General features: G+C 40.8%; 1 protein-coding gene across 4 annotated transcripts in view; it reads left to right on the forward strand.

The window, feature by feature from the left end:
- The window catches only part of CPQ (carboxypeptidase Q), a 740,357-nt gene that overhangs the window by 211,495 nt on the left and 504,487 nt on the right, over nucleotides 1-24,375 (forward strand). For all 4 annotated transcript variants that reach the window (XM_082258858.1, XM_082258857.1, XM_082258856.1 and 1 more), the window contains exon 3: nucleotides 6,099-6,306. In XM_082258858.1, the coding sequence (XP_082114984.1) occupies nucleotides 6,099-6,306 (208 nt within the window). The remainder of the gene's footprint in view (nucleotides 1-6,098; nucleotides 6,307-24,375) is intronic.

Raw genomic sequence — 24,375 nt, forward strand, 5'->3', positions numbered from 1 at the left:
AATGGCATCCCAGTCTTAGTCTGTAGGGTTCAATATTGAGTTGGCCCACCCTTTGCAGCTATAACAGCTTCAACTCTTCTGGGAAGGCTGTCCACAAGGTTTAGGAGTGTGTCTATGGGAATGTTTGACCATTCTTCCAGAGGCACATTTGTGAGGTCAGGCACTGATGTGGACAAGAAGGCCTAGATCACAGTCTCCGCTCGAATTCATCTCAAAATTGTTCTATCGGGTTAAGGCCAGGACTTTGTGCAGGCCATTCAAGTTCCTCTACCCCAAACTCGCATATTCATGCTTTTTTTTTGGACCTTACTTTGTGCACTGGTCCAAATAATTTGGTGGAGGGGGGATTATGGTGTGGGGTTGTTATTCAGGGGTTGGGCTTGGTCCCTTAGCTCCAGTGAAGGGAACACTTAAGGTGTCAGCATACCAAGACATTTTGGACAATTTCATGCTCCCAACTTTGATGTTAAAAGAGAAGGCCTGACTTGCAGTCTCCACTGTAATTCATCCCAAAGGTGTTCTATCGGGTTGAGATCAGGACTCTGTGCAGGCCAGTCAGGTTCCTCCTCCTCAAACTGGCTCATCCATGTCTTTATGGACCTTGCATTGTGCTCTGGTGCACAGTCATGTTGGAACAGGAAGGGGCCATCCAAACTGTTCCCACAAAGTTGGGAGCATGAAAATGTCCAAAATGTCTTGGTATGCTGATGCTGTAAGAGTTCCCTTCACTGGAACTAAGGGACCCAGCCCAACCCCTGAAAAACAACCCCACACCATAATATCCTCTCCACCAAATGATTTGGCTCAGTGCTCAATGCAAGGTCCATAAAGACATGGATGAGTGAGTTTGGGGTGGAGGAACTTGACCGGCCTGCACAGAGTCCTGACCTCAATCCAATAGAACATCTTTGGGATGACATAGAGAGGAGACTGCGGGTCAGGCCTTCTCTTCCAACATCAGTGCCTGACCTCACAAATGTGCTTCTAGAAGAGTGGTCAAACATTCCCATTGACACACTCCTAAACCTTGTGGAAGCCTTCCCAGAAGAGTTGAAGCTGTTATAGCTGCAAAGGGTGGGCCAGATATTAGAATCTAAGCATGGAAGCAAACTTTTCCACACAATAACACACATTGACAAATGATATTTAATTAACCACTTGCCCTCCGGAAGATTTACAAAACAAAAAAATATATATATTTTTTACTTTCTGCTATAAAACATAGCTAATAAAAAAAATTAAATATCAAGTTTCTTCATAAATTTAGGGCAATATGTATTCTGCTACAGATTTTTGGTAAAAAAAAAAGCCTGATAAGCGTACCAATGTTGATTGTTTTGCATAAAAGTTACAGTGTCTACAAACTATGGGATATATACTGGAATTTTTATTTATAATTTTTTTTGTACTAGTGAGAGCCCATTCACACTAGCGCGACTTGTGAGGCGACTTGTGTGCCCTCAAGTCGCCCCAAGTCGCTTGACATAACAAAAGCAATGTTAATCAATGAGTGCCGTCTTAATTGGCACTACTGAAGTCGCTCCGACTTCAGAAAAGGGTCCTGTACTACTTTGAAGTGACTTGTATCCGACTTGTCACAATAGACTTCAATGGGAGTCGCCTCCAAGTCGGATCCTTATCTTATTTGAAGCAACTTGTTATCAGACTTTCCAGGAAGAAGAAAGAGATTAGCCAGGCATTCCCCACATTGCAGCCATGCCTACAGTTCCTATATAGTTACACATCCCATGAGGCATTGTAAAACTCTGACATTCACAGACATGACTAGGCATGATGGGAATTGTAGTTCCTGAACAGCAGGAGGGCCGTAGTTTGAAGACCCCTGCTATATACCATTATCTCTGCATGGCACGGGTGGACATAGATAAGTGGCACTGATGGACACTGATTCGTGGCACTGATATGTGGCACTGGTGGACACTGATACGTGGCACTGATTCGTGGCACTGATATGTGGCACTGGTGGACACTGATTCGTGGCACTGATACCTGGCACTGATACCTGGCACTGGTGGACACTGATTCGTGGCTCTGATACGTGGCACTGATATGTGGCACTGGTGGACACTGATTCATGGCACTGATAGGTGGCACTGATACGTGGCACTGGTGAACACTGATTCATGGCACGGACACGTGGCACTGATACGTGGCACTGGTGGACACTGATTCGTGGCACTGATACGTGGCACTGGTGGACACTGATACGTGGCACTGGTGGACACTGATACGTGGCACTGATACGTGGCACTGGTGGACACTGATATGTGGCACTGATACGTGGCACTGGTGGACACTGATACGTGGCACTGATACGTGGCACTGGTGGACACTGATTCGTGGCACTGATACGTGGCACTGATATGTGGCACTGGTGGACACTGATTCGTGGCACTGATACGTGGCACTGGTGGACACTGATTTGTGGCACAGATACGTGGCACTGGTGGACACTGATTCGTGGCACTGATACGTGGCACTGGTGGACACTGATTCGTGGCACTGATACGTGGCACTAATATGTGGCACTGGTGGACACTGATACGTGGCACTGATACGTGGCACTGGTGGACACTGATTCGTGCCACTGATACGTGGCACTAATATGTGGCACTGGTGGACACTGATTCGTGGCACTGATACGTGGCACTGGTGGGCAATGAGGAAATGAGAAAAAAAAAACAGAAAAGGGGAATTAGGTCACAACACATCATATTCTGATTGGCCAAATACAAAGTTGTCTGTCATATAAGTCATACAAAATAATTCACAAGTCGCGCTGAAGTCACGGTAAAGTCGCGGTAAAAAGTCGCTCCGACATGGGGCGACTTATGGTCGCGGCAGTGTGAACCGGCTCTAATGGCGGCGATCAGCGACTTATAGTGGGACTGCGATATTGCGGCGGTCTAACACTAAATGTTACTTGACACTTTGTGGGAACCAGTAACGCTAATACAGTGATCAGTGCTAAAAATATGCACTCACTGTACTAATGCCACTGATTTGAAAGGGTTAAACATCGAGCCCTAAAAATACACCCTTGCAGTTGCTCCACAGCGTTTATTAATGAGGTGAAGCTTTACTTTGCAAAGAATGCCCAATCACATGCAAGGAAAATAAAAATAAAACAGCATTTTTACTTGTACATGATTGGATGATGGAAGTCCGTAGAGCTTCCCCTCATTTAACCACTTAGGCTCCAGAAGATTTTACTCCCTTCATGACCAGGGCATTTTTTGCTATTCAGCACTGGGCTACTTTAACTGGTAATAGCTCAGTCATGCAAATTTGTACCCAAATGAAATTTATATCACTTTTTTACACAAATAAACTTTTTTTTGGTGGTATTTTGTCACCACTGGGTTTTTTATTTTTTATTATCTACATTAAAAAAGACCAACATTTTTAAAAAAAAATATATATATATTTTTAACTTTCTGCCATAAACCATATCCAGTAAAAAACAAACACATTTCTTTAAAAATGAAGGTCAAAATGAATTCTGCTACATCACATGTTTTTGGTAAAGAATAAGTGTATATTGGTTGGCATGAAAATTATAGCTCTATATATGATGATAGATATTGGAATTTTTTTTTTTTTTTTTATACTAGTAATGGCGGTGACCAGTGACTTATAGTGGGACTTTGATAGCGCAGTGGGCAATTTGACACAAACTGACATCACCAGTGACACTAATGTAGTGATCAGTGCTAATAATATAAGCTGTCACTGTACTAATGACACTGGCTGTGAAGGGGTTAACATCTAGGGGCTATCAAGGGGTTAACTGTGTGCCTATCAGTGTATAATATATGCCGCTTTTACTAATATGATGTGTTTGTTTTCTGCTCCATGTACAGAGCCCTTGTATGTGATCCGTGCAGATCGGCCACCCGGTCACAGTATTTTTGCAATGACGCGGTCCGCTAGTGGTTACTGAACTCTGGAGCAACTGCACTTCCAATGTGCACAGTTTGTTTGCCTTTAGTGAATCTGCCCCCATAATTCTTTCAAGAGAATTAAAATACTAGAAGGTGAAGGTGGTGATCCCGATTATGTGACCACTGTGATTGACTGTCACATGGTCCTATGATTGGGAGCTCTCCATTGTAAACAGTGACTGCGAGTTGTCCATTACCGCTTGGTCATTGTACTGGGAACATGCAGTGGGCACACTGTCAGCACAGAATTATAGTTCTCCATGAATACATATGCGTAGCAATTGGACGATAATCTTTTTGAATAGAAACACCAACAGTTGCATACAATACCATTCAATTGGTATACAGATTGTTTGTATTTAGACGAACAGAAGGTCCTACGTAGTACAGTAAACCCCCGCTCCATCGCGGTTCAGTTTTTGCGGTCCCGGTATATTGCGTTTTTTTTTGTAATGTTGTTATTTTACTATATAAATCATTAATAATTGAGTATTTTTGTGTTTTCCATAGCTCTTGCTATGTCTCTCAGTATCTTTTATGTGTTTAAATGAGTATCTATTGTTTTAAAAGTGTGTTTAAAGACCTTAAAATGCTTTTACACGTACAGTGACAGTAAAAAAAACATGCCTACAACGCATTTTAATAGGGTTTTTCTATTTCACGGATTTTCACTTTTCGCGGCTGGGTCCTGAACGTAACCCCCACAATGGAGGGGGGTTTACTGTATACTGTATGTGTTTCTACTGAATTTAATGCACCATCAGGCTTGTGTTGAACCTCACCAATAACGGGAGGGGTCAGACCATTGAACTGCACCACTAGGTCACTTTGAGGAATGGGCTCTGCATGGTCCTGAAAAGTGGGCTTAACCTACTGATTGGACATTGCACTTATAGAAGAATGTGCATGTTTACAAAGGGGTGCTGAAGAAGTCTCCTCTTTTTACCATAGACCAAGGGTCTCCAAGCTTTCTAAACCAAGGGCCAGTTTACTGTCCTTCAGACTTCAGGAGGGCTGAACTGTGGCCATCGGAAGTACAAAATGTCGGAGTATCAGTGGGAGTGAACAATCCTCCATCATTGGTGTCATTGGGAGGAATTGTGCCCCATCAATGTTGTCATTGGGCTCCATTGTAGATATCATTGGTGAGAATTGTGCCTCATCATTGGTATCATTGGGAGGAACTGTGCCCGATCAATAATGTAATTGGTGGTGATTGTGCTCCACTATTGGTGTCATTGGGATAAATTGTGCCCTTCATTGGTGTCAGTGAATCAAATCGTGCCCCAAGGGCCGGATAAAAGCAAGCGAAAGGGCCTCAGTTTGTAGACCAGTGCTGTAGACCAATGGAGGGTTCTCTTGTAGGCCTGTGTATATAGGAAAAAATGGTATAGAAACAATATAGTAGGGAGGGGACAATGAGATAGAGCAGTTTTGATGTGTATTGTATGTGTACAGTCCGGGAAGTATTTTGAAAGTGCAGTTTCCTTGTACATGTGCTGTATAGTGACCATATCAGTGAACAAAGTACACGCTCACCTCATCAAAAGCTGTTGACTAATTTGTAAAAAAAGCTCATGCTTGTTGTAGAACATTGCTCGGTCTCTCTGGCCCTGACGAAGCCTGATGTGAAACGCGTTGGCTCATTGGGACCTACAAACCGAATATCATCCAAGACTTCTTGCACCAACATCAGCTTGAAGCATGTATTGCTACCATAATAGGGAAATATTTCTGTGCTGTGGTTTTTAACATATGTTTTGCATATAAGGGATGTTTTATATGTGCCCTTAAACATCCCCGTGTGTATACAAATTTTATTTTAAATACATTTAATAAAGTAATTCTATTTTAATGTATTGGTTCTCTGGTCTTCCTTCTCCCAATTAGCCTAGAAACCCCTACTTTATCTCTAGATAGTTGTGGTTATATATTATTGGGGCATGGGCCTATCTTCACGGTAATCTTTTTGATGCCTTTATAACAGTATTCCTAATAAGTTATGAGTCACATATACTGGGCTGTTACAGATTCTTCTTATATAATCTTTGGATAGTGCCTAATGTTTTGCATTAGAGTTCTACTGCAGCGAATCATGGAAAAGACTGATCAGTTTATCGTTTTATCTTTCAGGAATATCAGCAGAAGTGATTGTAGTGTCGTCTTTTGCTGAGCTGCAGAGCAGAGCACAAGAAGCCAAAGGGAAGATAGTTGTTTACAACCAGCCATATGTCAGCTATGGAGAAACAGTACAATATAGATCAAGGGGAGCAACTGAAGCTGCTAAAGTCGGTGCTGTAGCTTCTCTGATTAGATCTGTAGCATCACTTTCTATTAACAGGTAAGGCTTGCACTCTGTCTTCTGTCTGCCAGAAAATGTTCTCGCCCTGAGCAAATCCATTCTCCTGTCAACAGCTGGGTGATAGTATTTATGCTGACAGCAGATTTAGTTTTGTTTTTAGGCTTTTTGTTGCATAATTCAAATATATCATAATAAAGGAAAAGTACCATTTCTACTTACTGAGCAGCAGAAGCTTCAGTGTTGTAGACAAAGTAATGGTCTACAGCAGTTAAAGCAGAACTCTAGTTAGCAGAAACCATCTCCACAATATGTTTTTAACGTTTCTCAATACATACACTATGTTACCAAATGTATTTGGACATCTGCCTTTACAAGCACGTGAACTTTAATGACATCCCTTCAACTCTTCTGGGAAGGCTGTCCAAAAGGTTTAGGAGTGTGTCCATGGAAATGTTTGACCATTCTTCCAGAAGCACATTTGTCTTTGGATATCTTTGTGTTTAATTAGGATCGGAATAGTTTGGAGCGGGTATAACAATTTGGGGAAGCTAACCATCTTATAAAGGTGACATCTACCGAAGAGGGAGTGGGGGAAGCCCGCCCAAGTATCTAATTCGCCGACAATCTTTGTGATGGTGGGGGGGATATTGAGGTGATATATGGGCGATGGCGACCTACCAATTTTTATCCACAGGTAAGTAATAAAGTCTTTAGCTATGTGGAAAAGGGGGTGGAGGGCCAGGGGTTGCAGAAGCACATTTGTGAGGTTAGACACTAATTTTTGGACGAGAAGGCCTTGCTCGCAGTCTCCAGTCTATCCCAAAGGTGTTCTAGCGGGTTGAGGTCAGGACTCTGTGCAGACCAGTCAAGTTCCTCCACCCCAAATTCACTCATCCATGTCTTTATGGACCTTGCTTTGTGCACTGGTGGGCAGTCATGTTGGAACAGGAAGGGGCCATCCCCAAACGGTTCCCACAAAGATGGGTGCATTAAATTGTCCAAAATGTCTTGGTATGCTGACGCCTTAAGAGTTCCCTTCTCCAAGCCCAACCCCTGGAATGCCACACCATAATCCCCCCTCCATCAAATGATTTGGACCAGTGCACAAATCAAGGTCCAAAAAAAATATGGATGAGCGAGTTTGAGGTGGAGGAACTTGAATGGCCTGCACAGAGACCTGACCTCAACCTGATAGAACAACTTTGGGATGAATTAGAGCGGAGACTGCGAGCCAGGCCTTCTTGTCCACATCAATGTCTGACCTCACAAATGCGCTTCTGGAAGAATGGTCAAACATTCCAATAGACACACTCCTAAACCTTGTGGACAGCCTTTCCAGAAGAGTTGAAGCTGTTATAGCTGCAAAGGGTGGACCAATTCAATAATGAACCCCAGCGGACTAAGACTGGGGTGCCATTAAAGTTTATGTGCGTGTAAAAGCAGGTATCCCAATACTGTTAGTAATATAGTGTACCTTAATATATAAGTGGACGCAAATCTTTTTTTTAAAGTTTTGGATAGAGTGGCGAAGGATTAGAACACCTGTCAGATTTTTATTTCTGCCTCGGTCTCCTTTAGAGAGATTCACCCTCTCTATTTGTTCTGGTGACCATTATCACCAAAAGTGAGAGTTAAAGAAATTCACAAATTTTGAGTTGACATCAGAACAAGGAATAGAGGACATTTCTGAATGGGGACACCAGTGTTTGTGACTACTAGAGATTTCTCTCACTTTCTCTCTCTCATTTCCTGTTGTGGGACTGAAAGTGAAGAGACATCTTCCCAATGGTTTTACTTTAAGTCTAGATTCACACTGAGGCTGGTTTAAAAATGTGCGAGTTCAGCTGAATGCGTCCGATTTCAAAGCAGCATTTTCAGTTCTGACTTCAGGGGCGATTTCACAGACCTCTTCAGGGGCGATTTCAGACATCTTCAGGGGCGATTTCAGACATCTTCAGGGGCGATTTCACAGACCTCTTTAAGGGCAATTTCACAGACATCTTCAGGGGCAATTTCACAGACCTCTTCAGGGGCAATTTCACAGACATCTGTGTGGTTCCTGCACAGATATCTATTGAAATCGCCCCCAAAGTCACGGAACGTAGTACAGAAACTACTTTTGGAAATCTGTGCAGCGCTGCAAAGTCGAGGTCGCACTGATTCAGGCGGTGCCATTGCCGGCAATTGGCTTTGATTTAACATGTGATTTGACATGTCAAATCGCATGTCAAAACCGACAAATGTGAATGTGGGGTGAAGCTGAACTCAAGCCTTCTTTTTTTACCCACATGCGTAGCAAGTCCATGTCTGATTACCCTCAGTTCCCTGAAAACTTGCATCTCCGTAATATAGCCTTTGAAATCCGCAGCAGCTATCTTGAGCCTGCCTTCATTAACTGTCTGAAAGACTTCATTTAAGGCTTCATTTTTCAAGACCATCATTTCTCATTCACATCTTCTTCTGTTCTCTGCTGTCAATGGCCCCCCTCTTACAGCTGTTAGCTTGCTCTGAATGAAAGAAGAATAGTCCAGACTGTCATTTTCCAAGCATTGTTGTCCACCTTTATTAACCATTCATGAACAAAGCAGCATAAAAACACCTAGACAATTACAGTGGGGGAGAAAGGTTAACGTGTTTTGTGCTCCTAGTTAAGAGGAGCGCAAAACATGTTAAACTCTCTCTACCCCACGGTGATTATCTTGGTGTTTTTATGCTGCTTAACCATTATTAACCAATGAACCATTATTAAAGGTGGGCTACAATACTTGGAGAACGACCACCTGGACTTTTCTTTTTTCATTCACAGGTGTGCAAACTGGGCTGGCACCCTCTCAGTGTGTGAGGTGTGCCTGAAAATTGGTTGACCTAGAGCAGAGCTCTGTTGTTTAAATTTCTCTGCCATCAATAATTTTGTTCCTGAGCATTATTTGAAAGAACTCATACTCGGCATCCCTTTGGACATGTATGCGCAACCAATAAATCAGCGGACTGCAAAGCTAAAGTCTGTGGCATACGGAGGCACACATCGAGGAACACATGGGTCTAAATAGATGCCAGGGATGTGTTACATCATCTTGTGCGTTTGAAAGAAAATCTGAGGCAAAGTGCTGTGAAGTAATGCTGTGACCCTTCCACCAAAGAGCATCAGACAGACCTAGTATTGACATTGCCCAGTCTGGAAAAAGTGGTATTTCTTTGAAAACAAAACTATGCAATTGAAAAGGTTTAAGTGTATGTTTATTAGTGGAGGACAAGAGAAGGTATTCTTTGCATACAATACACTTCAACTTTAGGTCGAGGTGTCAACAGGGTGGTCACATGATAAGCCAGGTTCTCCCTTTGTCCTCTTTAATGTCAGTAGTGGGCAGTGATCTCTGCTGCATAGACTGATGCTCACTTCTAAAGCCTGGTAGACACTATTATTTTTTTTCCGCTCAACTCCTGATGAAAAAAATCTGAAGAGCTAGAGAGGAGCAGCTGTGAATCCGATGTTAGTACAGCGATCTCCCCACTGAGCTATGGTGTTCTTACAGGGGGACAGCCCACCCCGCCAGAACACACCGGTCAGCGCTCTCAGCCATTGGCTAAGGGTGCTGATCAGATGCTGATGGGCAGACCTCTTTTGGTCATGGCCCTTCGACAGAAGCTGGACCAGCTGCCAGACACACTGGCAGAATGTCAGCTGGGTTTCTATTGAACCGGCCGATGCCGTCCAATATTTGGCCTGTGTGTACGGCCCATAAGAGCCATTCTATGCAACATCACATTTTTATCTTGGGTTGTCTGGTGACCCATCTTCCAGGAGTAAAAAACATAAGCCGAAAGGAACCACATTTCCAAATCTGGCTTTAGCATTCCTTCAAATGTACAATATTTTCAGATCATTTGTAGTTAAATCTAAACAAGCCTTTAGCATGGTTAAATATTTAATTGGTTTTCATTAGAGAATAGGCCAAAGAGCAGGTGTTATTGATCTTCTGGTAATTATTTTATGTGTGCGCTTGCTGAAGAAATCAAAAACATTCCTGAGATAATTTATTTGTGAAAAGGCATTTCAATTAACCTTTTTACACTGCTTAGTGTTTTCTGCTAAAATAAGTAATGTCCATTGCTCTTGACTGTGAAACATACTGGAAGGTGATATGAAGACATACTGCAATAACATGTTAACATCTACACTAAGCACTACAAACTGCAGAACTATAATGGTTGTCACAAACAAAAACTGGGCAAAAAAGCAATTATGTGTCATTTTCCACCTGTAATGGATTGTGAAACTCTGCCCATCATTACTTCTGATGTGCATACATGGAAGGAGCACCAAACCCTTTTCATCTTTACTTCTGAGACACTCTGACTCTCTAAGATGCTGTTTTCATACCCAATCATGTTACTGACCTGTTGCCAATTAACCTCATTTTGTTGCACTGTCCAAACTTTTTTTAAGATGTGTTGCTGCCATCAATTTCAAAATAGCCTTATTTTTTTCCTAAAGTTGTGCATTTTCTCAGTTTAAACATTTGATATGTTTTCTATATTCTATTGGAAATAACATTTGGGCTTATGAGATTTGCAAATCTTTTTTTTTTTTTTTTTATGTGGATTTTACACAGTGACCCAGCTTTTTTGGGAATTAGGGTTGTACATACACTATTCTCTGTAAACTCAGTGTTTGAAACCCCCAGGAAGGCAGAAGTTTCTGAGATACTGCAACCATCTCAGCTGGCAACTACAACCATGGTCAGAATAGCTTAGACCATACATTTTTCCAATTTGGTTAATTCCTTTATATAGACATTCTGCTGGTTGGCTATTTATAATAAAGTACAGTATATACAGTGTAAAGGTATTCTTTATTGCAGATGCCCAAACAAAGAATTTTCACACATTTGTGTTTGTACTTACAGCTGATCCAGAAACTGCACTTTTGTAATAAGATTTTTGTCATTCGATTATCAAATTTCATTATAATATAATACATTTCAGTGTACCTGTAATGAAAAAGAACATTGTGCACAAGTAATATAACAAAAAACTTCCAAATGAATATACCAAAATGTACAAGGCTTTGAATTCCATCATACACAAAGTTAGGTTTACAGCACAAATAAGGTAGTCAGATGGTATAAGTTGGTTACGGAATACCTTCGTACGGACACTTGATTTTCTTAGTAAAAACACTTGGTTTAATGATAATCGCAAGTTTATGAGCTGTATAATGTCCTGTCCCTCATTCCCCAAATATTTAAACATGCCTGTGACCTGCATTGCCTTTCGAAAGTTGTACCAGCAATGATGGGACGCCAGAGGGCATGAAGAGGTGTCCTACTATTCAGGCTTTTGTTAGACCATAGTTTCTAGTAGTCGTTTTGGAGGGCACTGCAGATCTTGTGAATGTTTGAGGACTGAGAGACAGGGCAACAATTTTTCTTTGGTTTTAGCCCCTGTTCACATCGGCACAATTTGACATGCGATTTGACATGTCAAATTGCAGCCTAGTGCCTAATGGCACTGTCCTTTTCATTGCGGCTGCAAACCAATTTCCAAAAGTAGTTCCTGCACTACTTTTGGTGACTTCAGGGTCGATTTCAATAGGCAAACATCCCGCACAGATGTCTTTCAAATCGCCCCCAAACTCGCACTGAAATGCAGGTTTGAAAACGTGTGAGTTCAGCTGAACTAGCACGATTGCGAACCCATGTTTAATGTGAATGAAGGGCTTAACTAGACATTATACAGTGTAGAGACTTGTGATATCATTAAACCATGTGTTCAGACTAAGAAATTCAAGTGTACATAGTAAGAAATTCTGTAACCGACATACAGTTAGGACCATATATATTTGGACACAGGCACAATTTTCAATTTAAAACAAAACAATCCAAATGAATTTGAAGCGCAGAGATTCAGCTTTAATTCAGGGGGTTGAACATAAATATCCAGTAAAACATTTTAGGAACTGCAGCCTTTTTTATACATAGTCCCCCCATTTTCAGGGGCTCAAATGTAATTAGACAAATTAATATAATCATAAATAAAATGTTAATTTTTAATATTTAGTTGAGAAACCTTTACTGGTAATGACTGCCTAAGGTCTGGAACCCATGGACATTGCCATAGCTGTCTTCAGTTGTTCTTTGTTTGTGGGTCTTTCTGCCTTTAGTTTTGCCTTCAGCAAGTGCATTTCATGTTTAATTGGGTTGAGGTGATTGACTCGGCCATTGCAGACTATTCCACTTCTTTTCCTTCAAAAGCTCCTGGGTTGTTTTTGCAGTGTGTATTGACGTTGTGTGCTTTGGATCATGAGCTGTTCAAATCCTTCTCCACACTTTTTTCTTTCCGTCCTGCTGGTACAGATTAATCTTGGTTTCATCTGTCCAAAGAACGCTTTTCCAGAACTGGTCTAGCTTTTTTTGGCAAAGTCTAATCTGTTTTTTTTATTCTTCGGGCTTATAAATGGTGTGCACCTTGTGGTGAACCCTCTGTATTTGCTCTAGCGAAGTCTTCTCTTGATTGTAGACTTTGACAATGATACACACACCTCCTGGAGAGTGTCCTTCACTTGCCTGGGTGTTGTGAATGGGTTTTTCTTTACCATAGAGAGGATCCTGCGATCATCCACCACTGTTGTCTTCCGTGGACGTCCAGGCCTTTTAATGTTGCTGAGCTTACCAGTGCATTCTTCTTTCCTGTACCAAACCTATGATTTGGCCTCTCCTAATGTTGCTGCTATCTCTCTGAAGGATTTGTGTAGTTTTTTAAGCCTTACAATGGCCTATTTCACTTGCATGGACAGCTCATTTGAATGCATGATGTAGGTTCACCGCAATAGATTCCAAATGCAAATACCATAATTAGATTCAACTCCAGACCTTTTACATGCTTAATTGATGAAGCAATAATGAAGGAGTAGCCCACACCTGGCCATGAAACAGCGTTTGACTCAATTGTCCACTTACTTTTGGTCCCTTGAAAAAGGGGGATGGCTATTCTTAAGAGCTGTAATTCCTAAACCATTCCTCCGATTTAGATGTGCACATTCAGCCCATATTCCATGATATAACTATAGCTTGAATATGTTTTGGTAAATACCTTAAAAAATCCAAAATTGTGCCTGTATCCATATATTTATGGACCTAACTGTATGCCATCTGCTTGGGGGGGGGGGGGGTGTCCTGAAGAAGTGACTGGCATACCAAGGATAACATAAACCCCATAATTGTACATGATTGGACTGTATTGTTCATAGTTAGGAACTGTCACTCAGCTTATACCATTTGAATACTGCATACAGTGGCAAGAGAAAGTATGTGAACCCCTTGGAATTACTTGGTTTTCTGCAGTATTTTGCCATAAAATGTGATCTGATCCTCATCTAGGTCACAACAATAGACTAACACAATGTACTTAAGCTGCTAACAAACACAAAAAAAAATCTAATTCCTTTTGTCTTTTTTGAACACACCCATTAAACATTCAAAGTGCTGGAGGAAAAAAAGTAAGGGATTCCATAAAAATGTACTTCAACAGAAGCAAATGGAGTCAAACGTTTGCACACCTGGATTCCATTTAATGAAATTAGTTAGGAGGGTTTGGTTTGGAGCTACTTTGATAAAAGACACTCAAACATTTTAAGATTGCTGTCCAAGCTTCACCTGATGTGAACCATGCCTTGCAAAAAGCAACTCTCTGAAGACATATGATCAAGAGTAGTTGATCTGTTGTACTGTTGATCTCTGGAAAGGGATACAAAGCAAAGTGTTTAGACATCTATCAGTTGACAGATATACAAATTGTCTATAAATGGAGACAGTTTAGTACTATGGCTACACTTCCTAGAAGTGGGCGCCCAGCCAAGATGTCTCCCAAGTCACAAAGCAGAAACCCTAAATGATGTAAAGAATAACCCATAAGTAAAGGCTTGAAGACCTCACTAAAACTGGCAAACATCTCTGTTCATGAGTCTATCATAAGTAAGTCTTTGAACAGGCAGGGTGTCTATGGAAAAAAACCACGGAGGAAACCACAGCTCTAAAAAAAAAAAACATTGCTGTGCTCCAGAGATTTTCAAAACAAACAATGCCTTGGCAAACCACAACTCTACCTGGAAAATGTTTTGTGGACTGATGAAATAAAAGTTGAATTGTTCGGGAAGAATACTCAGCAATATGTATGGCGCAAAAAGGCCACAGCTTACCAACATCAAAGCACTAACCCAATGGTGAAGTATAGTGGATGGAACATCATGATTTGGGCTTGCTTTTCTGCCTCAGGGCCTGGACAACTTGCCATCATTAAAGAGAAAATGAATTCCCAAATTTACCAACATATACTACAGGATAATGTCAGGGTGGCTGTCCCCCAGCTGAAGCTTAGTAGAAGTTGGTTGATGCAGCAGGATAGTGGTGACCCTTAGCATCAAAATAAATCCACCACAGATTGGCTTCAGAAAAAGAAAATGTGCTTTTTGGAATGGCCCAGTCAGAGCCCAGACCCTAACCCCCATCGATGCTGTGGTCTGTATAACCCCACAGAGTACAGGCAGTAAGTTGGATTAAAAGGCTAAATGCCAATTTTTATTTTGGAATACAGAGTAAAAAGGACATCAGTCCAATATAAATTTCACATATAAAAGACAATTATTGTATAATAAACAAACAACATTGTGCATATATAAAGTCTACCCAATTGCACCAAAATATACCCCAGAGAACTGCCAGAAATAAACTTGGTCAGCTTACGAAAAATCTTGAATGCATCCTGACATGTTTCTGAAGATTTCATTCTTCCAAGGGAATTAGTGGGTATATAGACCTCTGAAATACTATATATCAAAATCAATGTAGGGATATAAGATGGATATTACATAATTCACATACAATTTATAACATATTTGGTATATGTGTTATTATATTAGGCTACTGTGCAAAAACATTTACTTACAAACAATAGATACACATGGTATATATAACAGTGCAATCAGGTGGGGCTGGCTTAGGCCACTCTCCAAACACCAGGCAAGTCAGCAGCACATGAACCCCCTGAAGGACCCAAAAGCAAATAAGTGCCCAAGCAAAGGGAGTACCATCTGCAAGTAAATATTGGACTTAGATATTGCTACAATTTGAAAAAGGAATGGGGGCCATTGGGGGTTGAAATTAGCAATGAGATTAAAAAGGGGTTCAGTATTGCATAAAAACATACTAGGTAGATATAAAACTGCAGCCCACACACAAGCAGTGGCGAGATCCCAAAAGATAGAGGCCCACCATAATAAGTTGGCCCATATTTATATATATGCCTAATCCAGTTAGAATGTGGAGGAGTCCAGGCCTTAATTACATATGGCTCATGGCCGCCATCTCCATCCAGGCTGTCTCGACCTCAAGAGAGACGTTCACATGGAACATCCTCCAAATGTTTTTGAGCTGAAGCAGTTTTATATAGAGGAAGGATCAGAAATTCTTCATGAACGTTGTGCAGGTATGATGCAGAGCTACCGAAAGCCATTACTTGAAGTCATTTCTGCGAAAGGAGGTTTGACTAGCTATTAACTCCAAGGGTTCACTTGGTTAACGCTGAGAGGCAGCATATATGTGTACCAGAATGTAAACAGAGCTGTGCCAAGAGTGCACTCCTGGCAGTGTTACCGGTGGCTAACGGAAAGCTCCCAATCTCTACTTGTGATTGGGAGCTTTCAGATCATGTTGCAGTCAATCACGGCGGTCACATGATCAGAAACCCTGCCCTGCCTCCGGGCATCAAAAAACCTCTTAAAGAGACGAGAGGCCGACATGACGGGGTAAACACATTGTATTCGTCTATTACTGTGACTTAGATGAGGATCAGTTCACATTTTATGGCAAATTACTGCAGAAAAACAGTTTATTCAAAGAGGCTCGATACTTTTTTTCTTGCCACTCTATGCTTACTTGTACTTAAGGGCTTCGAAAGAGCAGTGTGATTAATGGGCATTGTTGGTGTGGTTTTAATACATTGATGTATAGATAAAACATTTGTATTTCTCTACTTTACGTGTGCTGTAAAATGTACTTTGTGGATGCTGGAATTAAAAGTCCTGTACATTTTGGTTTATTCATTTTGATGTAATTGCTTAGGATGATAGCAAGTCACATAGGAATTTGTGACCTGGAGTTTCACTGTATGTATAATATGAATATTATTATTGAATGCCACATTTTCCTTCGTGTGCAAAACAATATTCATTTCACAAACTTTGCATTCTGAGCCACATATCTGTTAATAAAATGAGAAGATTTATTTTTGGCTAGATTTATTTGACTGAGTCATTATTCATTTTTAGTTTGCAATTAGGCTTTTATAATTGTAATATAAGCCAACACTGTGCAGTTGACTTAAGATAAATCTTGTACAAAAAAGTGTAGAAAAGATGTCATGTCTTTTTTATTAGGAGAAATGGAAATATCAGAAGTACAACACCTATAAAAAGTTCATACATTTGCATCAAACTTTGTAAAATGGTTGTATATAGTGTCAAGAAAAAATGTTCACTCTATGATATTAACAGTTATCCAACAGAGTTGAGATTTGAGCCAAAAAAAGTGCAGCAGAAATTCAATGATAAAACATCAACTTTATTTTTCCTAATAGTATATAAACATGTTTGAAACCCCTAAAAAATGAATAAAAGATGAATACCTCTTCCGGTTAATGAAAGAGGACACAGCAGTGTTCTAGAAGATCTTGACTGCTGGGTTATAGCACCACCTGTAGAAGTAAGACACTATACACAAAATCATAGTTTAGGTGTGCCCCATGCTGGTGGCCAACCTCCTTTCTGCTGAAGGCAGCTCAGTTTTTTGCCTATTGCTAAAGAGTAAGGACCAACTATCCCTGCTCGAAATCTTAGTTCCACTTCTTTTTGCAGGAATTTCTTCTTTGTTACTTTTTTATTTGTTCCTCTAGTCTTCAAGACCTCCAAACTGCTGCTAATTAGGTGATTATCTGGATAATCTAGATGCTTAGAGACTCCCAAGCGCAGCTGGCGAGCACATTATTAGAAACTACTTTGGGATGTCCAATGGTCAAGATTTTCTAGATCACTGCTGTATCACTGCTGTATCCTTCAATGAACACAGTAAAATGAATTTTTCAAAAACTACAAAAAATGTTATTTTCATATCGTAAGGGCACCTCTTCTATAAATGTAATATGAAAACCTTGAATATAAAGATCTTCACTGACTGAAAGATTTGTTGTAATCAGGAGTCCTGTATAGGTATGGCACAAAAACCTGTTGGCCTTCTCCAATGTTGCATAATTTTTTCATTTTAATTCTTGAGTTGCTGATTTTATTTACTGACTTTCAGCCAACATGTGAAGGATGAGAGTGGTCTACTGACCATGTAGCACAAATTATTTTTAAACATTATCTTTCTGGTTCAGTTGTGTTCATGGGGGGTATGACAGCGGGATTTCCCTTTCTATTGATTGAGCAACTATCACAGGGCTACTGGCCACAACCGGTGAAGTTTGTGTCTAACAATATGAGATCGCCAAGACCTTTTCTCCAATAATAGCTGCTGTATGGTGTTTTTAAATTGGTGATGGGTCAATCCTTGATCCTGCTGTTCTGTTAACATTTTGTCTTTAGTCAGAGCTCTGTAGACAAAATCAGTATTGACCAGTATAAATAACTCTTTACTTGGTTGCCCAAATCACCTGTACCCTATGCCATGTCGACCACTGATGTTTTATACTATCAGAGATAAAGTTTGCTTTGGATCACTGAAGCTTCTGATTTCTCATTTCCCTTCACCTTCTTAAGCTCCCCTCAACCCCACTAGATCATGTCACATTGTCCTGTATCCCTTTATTCCTTTTTAAATGTGCAAGATTAAGGATCACACGTAAGCCATTTGTAAAAGTAAATGTTTGATGTGTACTTCAAAAACAAATTATTTATTTCAAAATCCCAATGCTGCTAATGGACAACATTGGATCCTTTTTAATACATAGATAACAAATTCAGCAAGCATGCTTTTGAATAGCTTACAAATTCAATATGCATTGTACATGTTAGTATGCGAGATACACTGAAGGAAGCCCTGTTGACCTCCCTATAGTGGCCTAACCTCTGAAACAAGACTTTACATATGTCCCAAGAGATGTTTGCCCCATTCCCTACAAGCCAGTCTTTACCTGGTATAAAGGAAGATGACTTTTACTCCAGTTCACTCAGTACTTTGTCAAAACCATCCCCATTTTGTTATTCACACCTCTTTAACAGTCCAAGGCTTGAAACTGTCCTGGTTGGGAAGGTTGAAAGAATATTATATTATTTTACGTAAAATATAAAAGACACTTCAATGTGTCAACCATTTTTTATACTGTGAACTGTAATAAATGATATAAAATATATAAAAAAATGTTTTCCTACAAATTGTAACTGATACCTTATGTTCCCCTGCCTATTATAAAAAGAAAAATACACTGAATAGTTTGTACTATGGTTAAAAAGATTCCCGTACTAAGCTTATGGCTGGGTTTCCTGGAATTTAAAATAGTCTTACAAAGGAATCTGAAAAAAGGGTTTCTGTTGCATAGTAATTAAAGTGATGATTAGGTCACAGAGGATGTATTCCATTGTGCTCATAACCAAGAAAAAAACCTCATCTTGTCATTAAAAAGCACTAAAAAAACATGCCATATGTTATAAAAATTCCAAAACCCATTTATGCAAGTCTTTGCCACTTGTTGTTCTCTGCTGAGAAGTAACTGAATACAAACAGATGTCCTGTTCAATGCTTCTGAGAGACTTTACTTTTTTTATAATGCTAATTTTTGTATATAAGTATCTCTTTGATTTGATTGAAAGTCCTTAAAATGCTCTCTATGGAAGCCTAGCATTCTGACTCGATAGCAAAAATGGGAATGTAAGTGCCAAAATGCATCTTTGCTCATGTTTGCTATGTAAATGTTGCATATATTTTTTCACCCTCAAGACAGCAGTATTGTGTTCTGTATGTTTTATCTCCAATTTTTAACAATTGATGGATAGGCAACCTATTCTGGATAATGTTCACTATTATTTCGCAAACCAAAGTTGTTTCTTTCCTGGATGGATCTTCATGTGCAACTGATTTAATTTGTGTCAGAAAACACCATTTTATCTGACAAGTACCAACAGGTTCTTACCAACAACACGTTGGCTTACTTAAGGGCCATACACACTATCAGATTTTCTGAAGACTTTTTCCTTTAGATTTACCAAAACCATATAATATAAGGTCAAACCTAAACACTTTCAATTTGTATGCAATATGGCAGGCCCTTGCACTACATGGAAAAGATAAATCTGAAGGAAATCTAACCACAAAAGTTGGATAGTGTGTATCCAGCTTTAGTCTTACACTGTTTTCTTGAAGTTAAACTTTTTCAAACCAATTCAGTCTAAATGTTTTCAACTCCAGTGTAACAATGACTAAAAAGTTTAAACAATCAGATGTATTCATGTGAAGCTTTTAAGAGCCTTCTCAAAAGGTCCTTCAACTCAATTTGACTTTTTGTTTACCGTACCTTATTGACTTGTGATTAGTACATAAATTGATCCCAACTTGAACTTGCTCTGTATAAAGTTAGGCAACACCCTCAACCCACATCCACCCCTATTAAAAAAAAAAAAAAAAAAAGCAAATGCACAATATGTAAGATAGTCTCTCTCTCTGCAGACTCATCTTACCAGCTGTTTAGTGTCTGCTACCTCTCTCTGCCAATCACTTAATTGGCTGCCACCCACCCAATGAATTAAATTAAAAATACTAGCAACAACTTACATAGCCATCCACAAAGTCCCCAGCTACATCACTAACCTAGTCTCAAATACCAACCAAATTGTTCTCTTCATTCCTCCCAAGACCTCCTGCTCTCTAGCTTCCTTGTCACCTCTTCCAATGCTCGCCTCCAGGAATTCTGCTGAGCCTCTCCCATCCTATAAAATTCCCTACCCCAGTCTGTCTGACTATCTCCTATTATGTCCACTTTTAGGCGATCCCTGAAAACCATTCTCTTCAGAGAATCCTATCCCGCCTCCACCTAACAACTGTACTTCCACTTTCTCCATCAGTTCATCCCCCGAGGTTGTTACCTTTTGTATCACTTGACCCTCCCTTTTAAATTGTAAGCTCTAACGAGCAAGGCCCTTCGATTTCTACTGTACTGAATTGTATTCTAACTGTACTGTCTTACCTCATGTTGTAAAGCACTATGCAAACTGTTGGCGCTGTATAAATCCTGTATAATCGTATCAGGATGAAATACGATTAACGAAAAACCAGGTGGGTCCTTGGTTCCTCCTGGTGCACGACAATGCCCGGCCTCATGTGGCGAGAGCGTTTGATACCATTAAATGATCCCCCACACTCGTCTGACTTAAATCCAAAAGAACACCTCTGGGACATTATGTTTCGGTCCATCTGACGCCGTCAGGTTGCACCTCAGTCTGTTCAGAAGCTCATTGATGCCCTGGTCCAGATCTGGGAGGAAATACCCCAGGGCACCATCTGTTCTTTCATTAGGAGCATGTCCCAATGTTAGGCATGCATACAAGCATGCGGGGGCCATACAAAGTAGGGATCGACCGATATATCGGCACCACCGATATATCAAGGGCCGATATGCACTTTCCCCGATATATCTGAATCGGCCCCTGAGGTTACTGATATTGCCGATATTTCGGGAAAGTGCTGTACCGGAGTGATGCCTGCAGCTAGAGGCATCACCCCGGTACCAGTGTCCATAGCAGACGGTCTGCTGTCTTGTAATGACAACTGATGCGGCTGAGAAGCCGCTCAGCTGTCATTACAAGGAGCGGGAGGGGATGTCCCCCCCTCCCGCCACCTTCTGCGGCTCGTCCGGTCTCCCATTTGACCGGGAGACCCGGGCATCCTACCTGCGCGGCCGCCAAACAGAAGACCCAATCAAAGCCGCATTCGGCTCTGATCGGGACTCCATGTAAAAAACCTGGAAGTGATGTCATGACATCACTTCTGGGTACTCGGCGCCACTGACAAAAAATAAAAACTGACAGCATTCAAAACAGCCAAACTTGGCGTTTTGAATGCTTATCACTGCCAAGGAGGGGTTTGGGGTCTTTTAGACCCCCAGATCCCTCCTCATGAGTACCTGGAAAAAAAAAAAATTTACATGCCCAAAAATATCAGCCGATACCGATATCCAATATCGGTATCGGCATTAAAAAAATGATATCGGTTGATCACTAATACAAACTACTGAGTACCATTTTGAGTTGCTGCAATGAAATTTAAGCAAAATGGACTAGCCTGCTGCATCATTTTTTCACTTTAATTTCCAGGGTGTCTTTGAATTCAGCCCTCTGTGGGTTGATAATTTTTATTTCCATCAAACAATGTGGCATCCTTTTATTCCTAACACATTACCCAGTCCATATCAGTATAAATATCCAGCATGATATTTTTTCCCATTGAGATGTGATATGTTTTTAAAGTGTTCCTTTAATTTTTTTTGAGCAGTGTATATAGGATAGCGACTTGAGATATATGTATCATTCTTTTTTTATGTGCAGGGGTTGGAAAGAATGAAGAACTCACATTACAGTGGTGTAGTGGTTAGCACTTTCACCTAGCAGCAAGAGGGTCGCTGGTTCGAATCCCAACCACAACACTACCTGCCTGGAGTTTGCATGTTCTCCCTGTGCCTGTGTGGGTTTCCTCCGGGTACTCCGGTTTCCTCCCACACTCCAAAGACATGCTGGTAGGCTAATTGGATCCTGTATAAAAAAAATTGGCCCTACTATGTGTGTATGTATGAATGTGAGTTGGGGACCTTAGATTGTAAGCTCCTTGAGGGCAGGGACTGATGTGAATGTGCAATGTATATGTAAAGCGCTGCGTAAATTGACAGCGCTATATAAGTACCTGATATAAATAAATAAATAAATAAATTACTTGCATATAGTAGGGCAATTAAAGTGGTATAACCCCCCCATGGCTATGCTGTCTGGCAGGGGTGTATAAATCACAAACTTGCCTGGGCAAAAGTCTGACTTCTTCTGCAGATACCATAGCTCACATGCTTTTATGTTCACGAGTATTTAGCTGGTGCCTGAGGTTCAGCTTTGCTACTATCCTATCTATGTTTTAATACATTATAATATTTGAGCCCATACACATTTAAAGTAGCGATCAATCCTCCGTGTTTAACAATGTGTAGATTAACACATTTAGCACAATAGAATAAACATTCCCCAGTTGACTATTTACAACTGCTGGCTCCTGCTCTTTTAGTGCTGCTGCTCTGAAGTTAACAGTGAACAGTGCAGTTTCCAGTCAGTCTGTTAGCTCGGAGAAGGGAGGGGAGAACAGAGGAGTGCCTTGCCTTGGATAAGGGGCTGTGTGTTTCGATTGATGCACACAGTGTAGGGAGAAACAACTCTAGTCCCTGCATGAAAGGATGACTCTGTAGGATGCTACAAGAGAAAGGAGTCCCTATGAAACAGAAAACCTGGGACAGTGGTCACAGCACCAGCTTAAACTGGAACATAGGCATGATTTAAATGATAAATAAGCTGCATACTCAGTAAGTGATAACATCAGTTGCTGAAAGTGCTTAAAACAATGAGGGAGGGTTTAATAGCACTAAAAAAATCAAAACGTAAAAGGCTTCAGACATGCAAGCTTTGAATGTGTACCTTCATCTACAGACTGAATATACAAACCTATTAAAGCAGAGCTCCAGCCAAAAGGGGAAGCTCCACTCGTTCGCACCCTCCCCCCTCCCCTCCACTGCCACATTTGGCACTTTTTTAAGGGGAGGGGGGGCGGGTACCTAGCTTTGAGAGGTACCCACTCCAGCTTGCCGCTCGGCGATCTATGCCTTTTCCGGTTACTTCCTCCTTCCCCCCCACTGTCTTCTGAGACACACAGAGGTCCCAGAAGACGGCTGGGACAATTTAGAAAGCACATCGCGACTGACGCATGCGCAATAGGAAACAGGCTTCATTTCATATTTCCCTTACTACAGATGCCTGTGCCTGCACCCGAAGCCGGTAGTAAACTCATTCACATTACTTTACATTTTCATTTGTTGAATTATAGCAGTGCATATTATTTATGTACATTTTTCATTCCTCTCTTACCTCATTCCTTCCTGAGTTATCGCTGTTTTTATTTTAGCAGACGTCATACGCACTTGCGCAATTAAGTCTGATTTTCCGGCAAGCTTATGCTGCCAGAACAATGCAGGGTCTATGCTGGGGCTGCATCATTTCCTTTGTTTGATGTCAGCCCCGTGCTCACGCGAGAAGGGAGATAGTGGATTGTCACCTATTGACTGTCCAACAGTTTACTTTGTAACCATGAACCAAAACGAGGCTTGGTTACGGCAGCTACTGCGCACGCGTGGGATTTTGCCAAGGAAAGCCGAATGCGGGCGGAAATAGTGCCCACAAATTACAAGAATACCACAATATGAATGGCGACGCTGAAGTTGAAGAAAAAACGCTGCATAAAGGAACAAATACATGAAGGAAGCTACATTTATATGACATAATTTACGGTCTAAGTAATTTATAAGAACATATTACACACTTATAATTGAAATTTAGAGAAAGAAGGGCTGAGGATACTGCCGCTTTAAGGCTTACCTATAGGTACTGTAAATATATCCTGTACTTGCACCGTTTAGTAGATATTTACATTGCATGCAGCCAAGGACCTCATCGGCTGCAGGCGTTCTGAAGAAATAGCCGCCCGTGCCCATTATTTCTTCAGAGTCCTAAGCCGAGATCGGAAGCTCCCACGCGGAAGTGACGTCACCTGGAAGGAAGACGGGCGAAGATGGATGTGGCCGCCAGCCTGCTTCGTTTGCAGGTAAGTGTCACATTATGTGCTAGCATGCGATGCATACTAGCACATTATGCATTTACTTTGCAGGGAAGAAAAAAAAAACAGAAGACTTTACTTCCTCTTTAGGTATTCTTATGATGCCTAAATGGAAAAGCTTATAATGTAGATGTATATTCCTGAGTTTATCATTCAGACAAACCGTATATTATTTTGACTTTTCAGCTAAAGTCCAGTTTTTCCT

The sequence above is a fragment of the Pelophylax lessonae genome (genome assembly GCF_965119305.1).
Source record: "Pelophylax lessonae genome assembly, chromosome: 5".
Taxonomy (NCBI): domain Eukaryota; kingdom Metazoa; phylum Chordata; class Amphibia; order Anura; family Ranidae; genus Pelophylax; species Pelophylax lessonae.